Source organism: Ranitomeya imitator, chromosome 4, assembly GCF_032444005.1.
Source record: "Ranitomeya imitator isolate aRanImi1 chromosome 4, aRanImi1.pri, whole genome shotgun sequence".
Lineage (NCBI taxonomy): Eukaryota > Metazoa > Chordata > Amphibia > Anura > Dendrobatidae > Ranitomeya > Ranitomeya imitator.
Window position 1 is genome coordinate 628,955,981 of NC_091285.1, and position 15,862 is coordinate 628,971,842.

Below are 15,862 nucleotides of genomic sequence, written 5' to 3' on the forward strand. Positions count from 1 at the left end.
AACAGATGTTAAAAAAAAAAAAGTCACTAGAACCAGCCGTAAACCGTCTATGTGTATAAACAAGGTAATTACTTAACTAAGTATAATACAAAGACACTGCAATAAAACCTCAAACCCCTTATACAAATATGGTGAGCATAAAAATAAAAAAAATAACATATGTGCACAATCAAACAATAGAGTATAGGCAAGAGACCAGTGTACTCCGAGGGCTGAGCACACCGAGACGCCACTTCACTGGCATTTTGAAGCAAAGTCATAGTGCTTTGCGCATGCGCATCTGAAATTGTAACTCTGCATACGCTGGAGCGGCGCACAATCACTGGTGACTGCCATTTAGTGACAGAGGTACAGCAACTTCTTACTCTAATCGTTGCCTTCAGTCTGCAGAAACTGAGATTTAAAGGAGTATTGCCATCTCCAAGCTACTATCCCGATATGTACTAGGTGTAATAATAATAATATTATCAAATACCTCCAATTAGAAATGTATTATAGTTCTTCTGATTTGTTAGGTCTCTATCCTCATGTGCAGGACCTTAGGTATCCATGGTTACAGCAACTAGCTAACTAACTGTCATTATACCAGTAGTCGTAACCATAGATACCCAAGGTCCTGCAATGCCTGCACATTAGGAAAGAGACATGTCGAATCAGAAGAACTATACTACATTTTTAATTTTAGGCATTTGCTAGTATTATTATCATCACATCTCAATATATTGTGATAGGATCTTGGAGATCAGACTCCCTGGATGATTCATTGGCATTGGTTGGTCCTTGATTGTTAATTATTACTATTTGAAAATTCTCTCATTATTATTCAGATTTCTGCCTGAAGATAAAGGACATTTGTTTGTTGGAGGTGGCGGAAAAAGACCTTGGGCAATCAGCTGAACAAACTGAATGGGGTTGTTTCTATTTCTGATAAATCAATCCTTTTAAAGGGAATCTGTCTGGTGGTACGTGCAGTCCGGTCTCTGGGCAGAGTCGTATAGAGGAGAAGAAGCTGAGCGAAATGATATATAGGATTTTTGAAACATTCAGTATATCTTGTATTTTGTTTATTGAAATCCCTGCATGAGTCCAGTGGGCGGGCCTACAGTCATAAAGGGAAGACTGTCACTCTCTAGTAGGACCGCCCACTGGACTCATGTATACAAACACCAGGGATTTCAATTAATTAAATACGAGTTTTATTGAACCTTTTCCCACAAAAAAAAAAAATGTATAACATCTTATGAGCTCCTCCTGGTCTAACGTCCTGCCAGAAGATCAGAAACCATTGTAATCAATGTAACAGGTTCCTTTTAACCATGCAGTCCACTCTACAGTCAGTAGGTTATAAAAAAGGACGTACTGATGAAAATCATAAAGTTATGGGGGAAGATCCAGTATACCGGTAATTAATCCTTTTTCTGCCATGATGAGTGCCTATCAATATTATTAGAAATTGATTTGCGTTCATTTTAATTATATGAAGCCAGATACAGACAGTGTGGGGGATGAACACTTGTTAATGAGTGTTAGGTGCCCACGCAGTTTTGGTATTTTAGACGACATATTCGGTTTACATATGTAAATGCCAAAAACTTGTTTTAAGATCCATAAACATGCGGTGAGCTAATGTAAAAAGTCATTAGTTAGGCTGGTGACCGCTATCTTTACATGGGCCAATGATCGGAAATTTAGAGACAATATTTTCTATTAAGTCCGTGTATTCGGGGCAAAAAAAAAATCCATTGGGTTTCATTATAAACGTTGCACCGTTTGGCTTTTACAAGGTCTTTGTTTCACTAAAAAAAAACAAGAAAAAAAAACAGCTCACCTGGACGGCTTGTGGTGTGTAGAAGCAAGGAAACGGGTGGCCACATGTAAAAAATCCAGGAAGAAAGAGAGGGAATGCAACCCAATTGCAGGATTACATGGTATGATCTGAGAGCAACGCGTTTCAAGTGCTCTCTTGGGGTTCTTTCTAATCATCAATGAATCATGATGGAGTTTTATACATTATGGCAGCGAATGAAAACCTTGACAAAAATCACCTGATCCCCTGACCTGATACATCATGCAAATCCAAGATTAAAACAAAAAAAAAAAAAATAGAAAAAACATAACATATGAAAATTTATACAAAAAAAATTGAGCCCGCATCTTTCCCGGCAGATGATGGTTGAGTTACTGAACAATCTTCTGCCTCTAACAGAATCACATCGAGTGAATCTCGTCCCACTGCTGTTAACATGAGTTAAATGCCGCTGCTAATCTGTGACAGCGGCACTTACAGCGCATGGCCCTCGCCGATGGGTTGCTGTGACAGCCAGGGGTCTGCTAAAGACCCCCATGCCTTTCATGACTGTACCCCTATGAACGCTAGCCTGTGCCTGGCGTTCATAGGGGTCTATGATTTTTGCTATATACATTAATACTGTGGCATTGCTGTCTGTAGAACAAGTGATCGGATGAGCGCAGGTTCAAGTCCCCTAAATGGGACTAACAAATGCAATTAAAAAAAACAAAAAGTGTTTTACAAATTATGAAAACAAAAAATATCTAAAAGTTCCAATCACTCCTCTTATCCCCCATTAAAAATTAAGAAATAATAAATATATATATATATAAGCATGTGGTATCACTATGTTCCTAAACGTCCACCCAAAGTATAAAATAAATCAACCAGGACGGTAGATAGAAAAATGAGAAAAAATAAATAAAAATCAAGCACCAGAATTGCTGTTTTTCAGCTGCCGCAACAGCACTAGACAAAGATGTAATAACAGGCGACCAAAATATTGTATCTACACCACAATGGTATCAATAAAAACTTCAACTCAGGGTGCAAAAAAAAAAACAAGTCGTCACACTGATCCATTACCGAAAACGTTACGGCTTTAGAAAAATGGTGACAAGCCAATTTTTTTTTTTTTTTTACAAAATTTCGGAATTTTTTTTTCAACATGCATGTTTGGTATCACTATAATCGTACTGACGTGGAGAATCATATTACCAGGTCATTTATACCATATAATCAATGCTGAAAATAATAATAATTTTTTTTTTAGAATTTCGCTTTTTTTGCTGCACTTACTGCTCTTTCCAGTACATAAACATGATAAAACGGTCATTCAAAAGTACAACTTGTCCTACTAAAAGACAAGCCCTTAATTTAATAAAAAAGTTATGGCTCTTGGAAAAAGAAGAAAAATAACCCCAAAAAACTGAAAATCACCTGGTTGAGAATGTGTTAAGAGCACTCATTTAGCCGGTTATTGGCTCTTGTAAAAGGACACATGAGTCCAGTGGGTAGTCCTACTAAGTGATTGACAGCTGACACTGTACGCAGACTGATACAGGGGATTTTTATGATCAGTTTTACATTTCTAAATAAGATAAAATAATATTGTTCACATGATCCCTCAACTAACATTTTTATCGGCTTCATTTATTCTCGCAGGTTCATCGTGGGATTAAAGGCATTGTGACGGATCGCCACGGAGAGCCGATAGCTAATGCAACCATTTCTGTGGCTGAAATACAACACGATGTCAAAACAGGTAACATTTTTCTATAATACTACACTCATTAAAAAAATGTCTTTTTACAGCTCGCACAGGACAGGATTTCTTGTACAATTACCGTATATACTCGAGTATAAGCCGACCCGAGTAAAAGCCGACCCCCCCCCTAATTTTGCAACAAAAAACTGGGAAAACTTATTGACTCGAGTATAAGCCTAGGGTGGAAAATGCAGCAGCTACCGGTAAATGTCAAAAATAAAAATAGATACCAATAAAAGTTTAATTTTATTGAGACATCAGTAGGTTAAGTGCTTTTGAATATCCATATTGAATCAGGAGCCCCCCATATAATGCTCCATACAGTTCATTATGGCCCCATAGATGCTCCATATACAAATATGCCCCATATAATGCTCCATACAGTTCTTTATGGCCCCATAGATGCCCCATATAACATTGTGCCTCATGTAATGCTGCTGCTGCACTTAAAAAAAAAAAAAAGACACCTCTCTTGCTGCTCCTCAGCGTCCCGTCTCTCCGCACTGACTGCTCAGGCAGAGGGCGGCGTGCACACTAATACGTCATCGCGCCCTCTGACCAGAACAGTCAGTGTGGAGGACGCGGAAGACGGAGCGTCGGTGGAACGAGGGAAGGTGAATATGAAATACTCACCTGCTCCTGGCGCTCCTGACGCGGTCCCTGCATGTCCCACGGTCTCCGAGAGCGGCAGCTTCTTCCTTTAGTGAGGAGTGGTCTCATGGTACTGCTCATTACAGTAATGAATATGCGGCTCCACCCCTATGGGAGTGGAGTCCATATTCATTTCTTTAATGAGCTGTACCAGTGACCGCTGAACAGGGGAAGACGATGCCGCGCCTGGAGCCAGTGGGACATGCAGGGACCGCGTCAGGAGCGCCAGGAGCAGGTGCGTATTTGACAGTCGTCGTTCCCCCTCACCTGCCGACCATGACTCGAGTATAAGCCGAGAGAGGAACTTTCAGCCCATTTTTTTGTACTCGAGTATATACGGTAATTGTCTTATGTGTCCTATGACGTGCGTGGGATGGACACTGTGTACAAGGGAAGCAGTGTACTGTATAGTAGATTCAGGGCTTTGAAATCAATGGGTTACTAGGAAACTTAGAGGGAATCTGTCACCAGGATTTTGCCAACTAATCTGAAAGCAGCATAATGTAGAGACAGAGATCCTGATTCCAGCGATGTTTCACTTACTGGGCTGCTTTCTGCAGATTTGATGAAATCATAGTTTTATCAGGAGATTATCACTAGTAAACCTCCTGTCATGTAGTCCTCCATATTCATGAGCTCTGTGTAACTCCGCCCCCTCCACTGATTGGTGGCTTTCTACCTATGTAGAGTGTACACAGAAAGCTGCCAATCAGGGGTGTGGGCGGAGCTATACAGGGCTCAACATTCAGAGAACTGCTAGATCTGCTACAGATAAAACAGTGATTTTATCAAAACTACAGCAACCAGCCCAGTAAGTGATATTCTCTGGAATCAGGGTTTCTGGCTCTACACCGTACTGCTCTCAGATGGGGTACCAAAAACCTGGTGACAGAATCCCTTTACAGTACCTTAGCTTGTATAATATGTAAATTAAGGGATGTTAGTCTCCAAGACAATATACACCATCAAGGTAAAATATCTAGTTACAACAGCCGGATTTAGTAAATTTGCTCAATGCCCCTATGACCTCTCCTCTTACTTTTGATAGAGAGTGGCGGTGATTACTGGCGTATTCTCAACCCCGGGGAATATCGAGTGACTGTACGGGCCGAAGGCTTTACGCAGAGCACCAAGTCGTGTATTGTTGGCTATGAAATGGGGGCAACTCATTGCAACTTTGTTCTGGCACATTCCAACTGGCAAAGAATCAAGGAAATAATTGCAATGAAAGGGAAGGGACCTCTTCGCCTGGCTCCACCCGGAGGCCGTCAGCTTTCGCCAGCTGCAAGGCAGCGCATGCAGCGACGACGAATGTGGCTGAATCGCCAGCGCAATGCTAGTACCACTCTTCCACCCACAACTACTCCTTTTGTTCCGACCACCACCACTTTACCTCCCACAGAAACTCCCACTACCATGCCTCCTCACAAGCTGGATCCCCCTACACCTTCTGAATCTCTGTGGGACACAGAAACTGAGACCTATACAGAAATAATCACAGAAGTGGAGACGGAAACCTGGGAGGAGGAGGGCACTACACCTGTCGCTCCATTCACCACAGCAGAGACTTACACCGTAAACTTTGGGGACTTTTGAGAGGGTCACCTCAACAGAGAAGGGTTACAAATTGATGTTTGAGCGTCGTAAGGGAATAATGTTTCTACCCCAGAGGGGTCAACTCTACATGTACATAAAGCTTTAATCAGCAGTAAACAGGGTCTGCGGTAAAGTAGGTGGCCCTATTTTTTACATGTTCACCTTTCCGATCTGGAAACTTGAATTCATCAGGACACATAATAAACATGGGAGCTTTAAAGGGGTCGTCCAGAATCAGAGACTCATTCTTATTCATTTCAATGAAGAGTTGCAATCCAAGACACAACTAACGAAAGAGAGTATAAGGAAGGAACACATTAAAAAGAAGATCCTTATTTCTGATCTTTGACAACCTCTTTAAAAAATACATTGCATCAGTGCCTGCAGGCCATTCTAGCAACTAGTCGTACAAATGCATAGTGCCATTGATTTCTAATAAAGTTTCTACACATTTTCCTAAGAGGTGTAAAATATTTATTATAATGCATATGGCAAAAGTTAGCCAGTGAAAGATGTCAATCTATAGCCCTGTTAAAAGGAATTTATCAGCTGGTTTTGCTGTGTAATCTGAGAGCAGCATGATGTAGGGGCGGAGACCCCGATTCCAGTCATGTTTCACTTATTAGGCTGTGTTTTGCTTTCTCAATAAAATCCAAGTTTTATCTGCAACAGCTTATCACTAGAGGACAAGTTGCCTCGTGCCTCCTAGTCCAAACACGCCCCTACCACTGATTGGAAGCTACCTTGTACACAGCTGCCAATCAGTGGTGTGGGGGCGGGGCTATACACAGCTCAGCATTCTGAGCTCTTCTAGATCTGCAGCAGACAAAAATGATTTTATTACAATTAGTGATGAGCAAGTGTACTTGTTGCTCGGGTGACCTCTGAGTATTTATGACTGCTCAGAGATTTAGTTTTCCTTGCTGAAGCTGCATGATTTACAGCTACTAGCCTGCATGATTACATGTGGGGATTCCCTAGCAACCAGGCAACCCCCACATGCACTTATGCTGGCTAATAGCTGTAAATTATTCAGCTGCCGCGATGAAAACTAAATCTCCGAGCGTCATAAATACTCGGAGGTCACCCAAGCATGCTCTGGAAAACCCGAGCAACGTGTACACTCACTCATCACTAATTACAACTGCTGGACACGGTATACTAAGCGATACATCTCTGGAATCAGGGTCTCTGTCCCTACATCATGCTGCTGTCAGATTACATACCCAAGAACCTGCTGACAGATTCCCTTTAAATGGTGCTGTCCTGCCATTAAATGTCATATTCATTGCACAGATCAAATTAAATATGAAAATTTATTACCATTTACATAAAAAGGTCTCACAATCACTTACATGATATAGCACCACCTGGTGGTCAATCTGTATGGAAATGTGCACATCCACATAGGGAGCTGAGTGCTAGTGGACAGAGTTTCTCTTCCCACAGATAGGTCTCTGGAGAGTGAAACACTGCAGCGATTTGGAGCAAACAGAAAATTGGATTTTTTTTTTTTACCATAAAATCCTTTTCTCATTGAATACATTGGGGGACATTGACTGGTGGGAGGACTAGTATAAGCCCTACCTCTAGGAGGCTTGACACTAGGTAAATAAAGTGTTGGCTCTGTCTGGGGAGCTAAACACCATCGCTGAACACTGTGCTAAAAGCAGTTTAGAAAACCACCCAAAAACCAGAAAAATGTGATAACAAGACCTGAACCCAGCAAAGAAAACCATTGCCCTCAGGGAACCAGAGCTGACCTGGGCTAGAAGAACCAGGAAACGGGTGGAAGCGGTCTCCACCAATGTATTCAAAGAGACTGGGATTTTATGGAAAGTACAACAATCACATTTTCTTGTTAATAGCAATAAGGGACACAGGACAACGGGGATGTCTGAGAGCCGTCCTAATGGGTGGGAGAAACGACAGTTGACCATGAGGATTGTGTAGCAGACAGCACCTTACGCTCCCCCCCCCCCAAAAAAAAAAAAATAATTGATGATTGTGTGTACAGAGGTACATGTGACCGCCTTGCAACCTTGAGAAACAAAGGCCTGATTGCTAAGGAGGCCCCGACTGCTCTTGTGGAAAAAGTGGTGATCCGAAAAGGCAGAGGTTTTCCCTTGGCTCTGTAGGCTTCCACAACGACTGACATATTCCACTTTGAGTTGGTCATTTTGGAATTTGCTGGTCTTCGTGTTGCCCATCAGGGATGTGAATTACAGGAAGGCTTCCATAACAGAAAGGTAAGATCTTTTGCTTCTGATCAGATCCAGAAGGCAAAAATGGAACTGAATAAAGATGGACAAAAGGAAGGGAGGACACTGAGGGCCTAAAACCACTTTTGGAAGAAAGGATGGCACAGATCGTAAGACCACCTATTTCTGATTCTGAAGAAAACCTGAAAAAGCAGTGGCGCTCCCAAAGGATAGTATATCTTATGATTTATAGGAACTCTAACTCCATCTATAGGTTCCCTGCTCTCTTTATTGAGTTGTGCTATGATATCGGCACAACTTTTTGGGGGGCACGTAGAAAATTAAAGTAGCTCCCGAGGAAGCACTTAGTTGAACTACAAAGGCACCTGGACTATCTGCAGTCAGATCCATATCCAGCTCCAGCCAGGTGTTCTTCTGTAATATGCCAACTTTTATTGGACCACGCTCCCTCCACCAGATGAGTGCTTATAATATTGCTTAATATTTTTTTGCTTGTAGTGTTCCAGCCCTGTTCGCTCAAACGGCTTTCAGAAAAGAAGAGTTTAACGAAAAGCTGCTTGCATTCTTTTCAGATGGTGTTGTGATACTTCCACTTCCTTATCTTGGTGTATAGCACTCTGGGTGATGGCTTACCTGGATGATTTTTTAGTGAAGGCCCTGTCTTTAGTGGAGAATCTGTTACGTCTCCAAACCACCTAGGATCCCTAGGAACTGTTTGCCGCATCTAGATTTTCTGAGCATGTCTTTGGACGCCTGTGTGGGTTGGGCATTCATTTCCTCAGACAAGAAATCTCTACTTTGTGTTGGCGTTTAGTTGCAAATCGCGAACACATTCCCCATACAATTCTGCATGACAGTCCTGGGTACATTGGTCTGAGTCTTTGAGATTCTACCCTTCGTCTTATTTCACACCCTTCCACTGCAGCATGCTCTTCTTTCCCTCAGAACCTTTTTGTTTCCTGAATAAATCACAAAGTCCTAGCCTATGTTGCCAGATCCCAAAACCCAAGAGACTTTGCATTGGACTTTGTGGTCACTCGAACAGACTTTTCACAGCTCTCTTCCCTTTGCTCCCCTTTCCTATCCGCGTTCTCTAATGGGTCAAGATAAGGGATGATTGCCAACCCACTGGCTTCGGGTAGCTGCATGGAGAGCGAGAACCTTGGTGAAGAGCCCAGGTTCTGTTGCAAATCGAGTACGACAAACTGGAAATGAAGAGAACCAACAGTGCAGCAAGGAAATCGTTGGTGAGACTTCACAATGGGAATGTGAAGAGATGCGTCGCATATGTAGACTAAGAGAAAAACTCCCTTGGCTCCAATGTGAGATTGGCCTTGTGCAGGCATGTACTACGGAGGACAGAGAATGAACTTCAATCCAATATTGCAGCCAGCATGCAGCCGGCGGGTAAGGAAAGGGTGAATCAAACACCCGAAAACCCTGCCCCTATGGCTAAAGATTGTTCCCTCCAAATTCAGGTGACAGTGTGCCTTTAAGCATGCATGAGTGATTGGCCTGGACTTAAAAAGACACTCAAAACGCATAGGCCTAGTGTCTAATTACTACTTGTTTTTAGAACAGGGGTGGGCAATTAATTTTCCCGTGGGGCCACATGAGAGACCGTGACTGTTGTGGAGGCCAAACCAATAGGCTGAAATTAATTCTACTCAATATTAATATCGATATATTATTAATTTATATAGCACCATGAATTCCATGGTGCTGTACAATTATTATATTATTGATAATTATATTAATTGCATCACTTAAGATTGAGCAGAATTAAGTATGCTGGACCCCTAGATATCGTTTGAACCTGAGTATCATCATGTCCTATCCTGCTCCCACCTTCTAATATTCTGTCGGCTACTCCTCATCGCTGGTGACATATCCCCAAATCCCGGCTCTCCCCAACTCATCCCCACACTCATTTCTAATCCCCTGCCACGATCCTCCGCACGTTTTCCCAACCATGACAACCTCATACCCATTCATCCAGCCCCCGCTCCCCCTACTTGGAGCACTATGGAACGCACGCTCCATCTGCAACAAACTGACATTTATCCACGACCTCTTCATCACCAACAAACTCTCCTTCCTCGGCCTCACTGAAACCTGGCTCACCCCCTCTGACTCTGCCTCTCCAGCTGCACTCTCCTATGGCGGATTCCACCTCTCTCATACCCCTCGCCCCAGCAACAAACGTGGTGGAGGAGTTGGCTTGCTCCTGTCCGACACCTGCTCCTTTACTCCAATCCCGCTACCACCCTCCGCTAATCTTCCCTCGTTTGAGGTGCACTCCGTCCGCATCTATTCCCCCTCCAACCTCCAGCTGGCTGTCATCTACCGCCCCCCAGAACTAGCCATCTCCACCTTTCTCGACCACTTCACCACCTGGCTACTTCATTTCCTCTCTGTCGACATCCCCACTATCATCATGGGTGATTTCAATATCCCCATTGACACTTCCACCTCAGCTGCCTCTAAACTTCTATCACTGACTGCCTCCTTTGGCCTCACTCAATGGTCCTCTAGGCCACTCACAAAGATGGCCACACGCTGGACCTCATCTTCACCCGCCTCTGCTCCCTTACTAATCTCATTAACACACCCCTCCCCCTGTCTGACCACAACTTACTGACATTCTCTTCCCTCTCCTCTCCTAATGTGCAACCCCCACTCCACAAACTCCCTCGCAGAAATCTCAAACATCTCAACTTACAATCACTCTCGGAGTCCCTTCTCCCTCTCACAGACATAGCCTCCCTTCATGACACAGACGCTGCTGCCACTTTTTACAACACCACAATAACAGCAACACTCAATTCGGCCGCCCCGCTCATGCATAGTAAAACTCGTACAATTAACAGGCAGCCCTGGCTGACCAGCCTGACCAAAGAATTGAGACGGGCTTCCAGGATTGCTGAGCGGAGATGGAAGCAATCCCGCTCTGCCGACCACTTCACTACATACAAGCAGTCCCTCGCGAGCTTCAAGTCTGCACTCACTGCCGCAAAACAAACTTACTTCTCATCTCTCATATCCTCCCTGTCTCACAACCCTAAACAGCTTTTCAACACTTTCAATTCTCTACTTCGTCCCCCAGCACCTCCCCCCTCATTTCTGCTGAAGATTTTGCCTCTTTCTTTAAACAGAAGATCGATACGATCAGAGAAAGCTTTGGCCCACAGCGCCCACTGCCCCTCTTAGCTGCTCAACCCTGCTCCTCCAAAACCAGCTTCTCCACCATGACAAAAGATCAGCTCTCCACCCTCCTGTCAAGATCACACCTCACCACCTGCACGCTTGACCCGCTCCCATCCCACCTCATCCCTAACATTTCCATGGTCTTCATCCCAACCCTAACGCACCTCTTCAACCTCTCACTCACAACAGGTGTCTTCCCCTCATCCTTCAAGCATGCCAAGATCACACCCATCCTCAAAAAGCCCTCCCTCGACCCATCCTCTGTGTCTAGCTATAGCCCGATATCTCTTCTCCCTTATGCCTCCAAATTGCTGGAGCAACACGTCCATCTTGAACTGTCCTCCCACCTCTCCTCCTGCTCCCTCTTTGATCGGTTACAATCAGGCTTCCGTTCGCATCACTCAACTGAAACTGCTCTAACTAAAGTCACCAATGACCTACTAACTGCCAGGAGCAAGCGACACTACTCTGTCCTCCTTCTCCTGGACCTGTCTTCTGCCTTTGACACTGTGGACCACTCCCTTTTGCTACAAATTCTCTCATCTCTTGGCATCACAGACTTGGCCCTTTCCTGGATCTCGTCATATCTGACAGACCGAACACTCAGTGTCTCCCTCCCCCACACCACCTCCTCACTTCGCCCCTTGTCAGTCGGTGTTCCTCAAGGCTCTGTTCTAGGACCCCTACTCTTCTCCATCTACACTTTCGGCCTGGGACAGCTCATAGAATCCCACGGTATGCAGTACCATCTCTACGCTGATGACACGCAGATCTACCTATCCAGACCTGACCTCACCTCCTTACTTACCAAAATCCCGCATTGTCTGTCTGCTATTTCAGCCTTCTTTTCTGCTCGCTTTCTACAACTGAACATGGACAAAACAGAATTCATCATCTTTCCCCCATCTCGCTCTACCCCTCCACCAGATCTATCCATCAATGTCAATGGCTGCTCACTTTCCCCAGTGCCACACTCTCGCTGCCTCGGTGTGATCCTCGACTCTGCCCTCTCTTTCAAGCCACATATCCAAGCCCTTGCCTCCTCCAGCCGTCTCAAACTCAAAAATATTTCCCGGATCCGTGCTTTCCTTGACCGCAACACCGCAAAAACGCTAGTGCATGCCCTTATCTCCCGCCTCGACTACTGCAACCTCCTACTCTCTGGACTCCCCTCTAGCACTCTGGCACCGCTCCAATCCATCCTACACTCTGCTGTCCGACTAATCTACCTGTCTCCCCGCTATTCCCCAGCCTTTCCCCTATGTCAAGCTCTTCACTGGCTTCCTATCGCCCAGAGACTCCAGTTCAAAACCCTCACAATGACATACAAAGCCATCCACAACCTGTCTCCTCCATACATCTGTGACATGGTCTCCCGGTACCTACCTGCACGCAACCTCCGATCCTCTCAAGACCTCCTTCTCTACTCCCCTCTCATCTCTTCTTCCCACAACCGCATCCAAGACTTTTCTCGTGCTTGCCCCATACTCTGGAACTCTCTACCCCAACACATCAGACTCTCGCCTACCATAGAAACCTTCAAAAAGAACCTGAAGACCCACCTCTTCCGACAAGCCTACAGCCTGCAGTGATCCTGAAGTTACTGAACCGCCGCGCAACCTGCCCTACCCTCTCCTAGTGTTTCATCACCCATCCCCTGCAGACTGTGAGCCCTCGCGGGCAGGGTCCTCCCTCATGTACCCGTGTGCCTTGTTATCTGCTCATGTTTAATGTATTTGTCTATATTTGCCTCGTATTCACATGTAAAGCACCATGGAATAAATGGCGCTATAAAAATGTATAATAATAATAAATAATAGTACAGCCCCTTCTGTATATAATAATAATCTTTATTTTTATATAGCGCTAACAATTTGCACACATTATCATCGCTGTCCCCGTTGGGGCTCACAATCTAGATTCCCTATCAGTATGTCTTTGGAATGTGGGAGGAAACCGGAGTACCCGGAGGAAACCCACGCAAACACGGAAAGAACATACAAACTCTTTGCAGATGTTGTCCTTGGGGTTTGAACCCAGGACTCCAGCGCTGCAAGGCTGCTGTGCTAACCACTGAGCCACCGTGCTGCCCACAATATATTGTATGAACCCCCCACAGCCCCTCATATACTGTAAGAGCTCCAAACAGCCTCACCATATACAACATGAGCCCCACACAGCCTCCCCATATACAGCATGAGCCCCACACAGCCTCCCCATATACAGCATGAGCCTCACACAGCCTCCCTATATACTGCAAGAGGACCCACACAGCCTCCCCTTATACTGTACTGCCTCCGATGCGCTTACTCTCCGCAGTACACAAATGATGCGATTAAATTACGTCATCGCTTCAGCTGTTTCATACGCTGATTGGTGGAGGAAGTGGCCAGAGGCCCCTCCTCCACCAATGAAGTGAGTGCAGATGGATGACAGCCAGTCCGGACCGGACTGAGACAGCAAGAGGGCCGGATGTGGCCTGCGGGCCGCACTTTGTCCAGGTCTGTTTTAGAGCATACCAATAAATGTTTTTAGCTTATTTTATATAAATACATTTTTGGCGGGTTGCTGGATATTGGCCCTTACTCAGTTTGTTCATACGAACCATCCAAATCTCTCTGATGTTTCAAGTGGGAGACACCTGGAAGTGGAGGACTTTGCAGACTTGGGCAGATATGCCAGGAAGGCTCTAACTTTAAACAAGGTCTATCTGGAGATCAAGGGTCAGGAGCACTTCTTATTGCTTCCTTTGGAAAAGTTATAGAGAAAGGAACAAAACCTTTGGCTCACTAAATGGAACAGAAGGGGTTCTATGGTTCTGGGGAAATCGAGCACTTGTGCCCCGTATGCCATTCTTAATTATTTTGTCTAGGTGCTTTAAGTGCCTGTCCCCTGCGAAATTGAGCCCAGTAAGTGCAGTTTTGGACACTAGGTCTGCAGACCAGGATCTGAGTCAAGTAGCATGCCGAACAGGAAACAAATTGGCTGCAATACGGGCTGCAAGTTGGGTTGACTCAAAGGAAGCCTCACGGAAGAATTTTAGAAGAATTCAGCAATTGAGAAGATGGTGAAGATGTTTAGATCAGGCCGTGCTGAACTTCCTGACCCAAGACACGAAGCAGTTTTTCCAAAACTCCAGCCCCCTCCAAACAGATCATGTTTACAGAATTTCCTTAGCATTGCATTGTGATGGAGTTTTTATGAAGGCATCAGAAACGGTCACACGTTCCCTGCGCAATACTAAAGAAATCTTGAAAACATGATCTGTTGGGACCGTGAGGACTGGAGTATGGGAAATAATTGCCTTGAGAAACTCGATACCTGGGGATCCACATACGGAGGTGTTTACCACACCTCCAATGTCTCTTCAAAGAGGAAAAATACCTCAAACCTTTTAGGGGAAACCATGTGCCTGCTCGGGTGTTTCTATCCCTTTGCTAAAAGATCAATTTTGTCGGTTGGGGAAAAAAAAATAAAAAGACTGGTTGATGATGGTGTTGATGGATGTCTACAGCTTCCAGAGATGGATGGACCAACTCGTCCTTTAAGGAGCTTGCCACTTTCTCTTGTTGGTGCAGCCATTTTGTGGACAGAAGTACTGGTTAGCTTGTGATAAAAGCTGCCCTATCAAGACAAAATGTCCACACCTAAAAATTTGTAGGGGGTCCCTCACTGCCTGGATAACGTCCTGCATGGAGGTCAGCTTATTGTTCTGCATAAAGCGAATTTGACACCAAATTTGACCTATCTAGACTTTACATGGGCATACAGGTTATAGACTGCCGAGGAGAATGATGCCCGTGCGTCTCATATCAGATGCCTTGTTGTGGATAATCTTTAGTGATGAGCGAATATAGTTGTTGCTCGGGTTTTCCCGAGCACGCTCGGGTGGTCTCCGAGTATTTGTTAGTGTTCGGAGATTTTGTTTTTGTTGATTCAGCTGCATGATTTACAGCTGCTAGCCAGCCTGAGTACATGTGGGGGTTGCCTGGTTGCTAGGGTATTCCCACATGTAATCAAGCTGTCTAGCAGCCGTAAATCATGCACCTGCGGCAAGGAAAACTAAATCTCCGAGCAGTCAAATACTCGGGAGACCACTCGCTCATCACTAATAATCTTTTATCATTTTCTGTGAAGGCAACAAGTGAAGACCGTGTCTCAAGTAAGTGGGTCCACCACCCCAAGCAGGGATGTCAGTGGTGGATGCCCAGAAGAGGAAAAAGACTGGGAACCAGGAGAGGGAGTGGGGTTGGCTTCCCTGCAGTGTAAAATGACAAACAAGAAACCCGAAAATGGCAGAGAAGTGCATAAGGATCCCATGGCCGAAAAGGAAGTCCAGAGAGGAGGGATTACCACTTAGAAAAAAAAAAACTCAGTAGGACTCTCTAGGGTGTGAAGATTTAACACAACTGAGATAAGGAGAAGGGAATTTTACTCACCCTTCTGCCTTCTTTGGACACACAGAGTCACTTCTTTAGTGACCTCTCACAATTGTAGGTTCATTGACCATCTGCCCCATCAGCAGCCTTGAGGACGGGAGAGCAGTGGAGAAGTTGCATCCGGAAGGAGATACCCTTATCGTGGAATTCATGGCGAGTCCTTCCTGGGGGTGAAGGAAAAGTCCACTTT

At 44.8% G+C, this 15,862-nt stretch overlaps 1 protein-coding gene across 3 annotated transcripts in view; it reads left to right on the plus strand.

Annotated features, from left to right (window-relative positions):
- Positions 1 to 6,264, plus strand: part of AEBP1 (AE binding protein 1) — a 57,179-nt gene extending 50,915 nt beyond the window's left edge. For all 3 annotated transcript variants that reach the window (XM_069766695.1, XM_069766697.1, XM_069766696.1), the window contains 2 exons: positions 3,455 to 3,554; positions 5,257 to 6,264. In XM_069766695.1, coding sequence (XP_069622796.1) covers positions 3,455 to 3,554; positions 5,257 to 5,804 — 648 coding nt within the window. In that variant the 3' untranslated portion in view covers positions 5,805 to 6,264. The remainder of the gene's footprint in view (positions 1 to 3,454; positions 3,555 to 5,256) is intronic.
- The last annotated feature ends 9,598 nt before the right edge of the window (positions 6,265 to 15,862 follow it).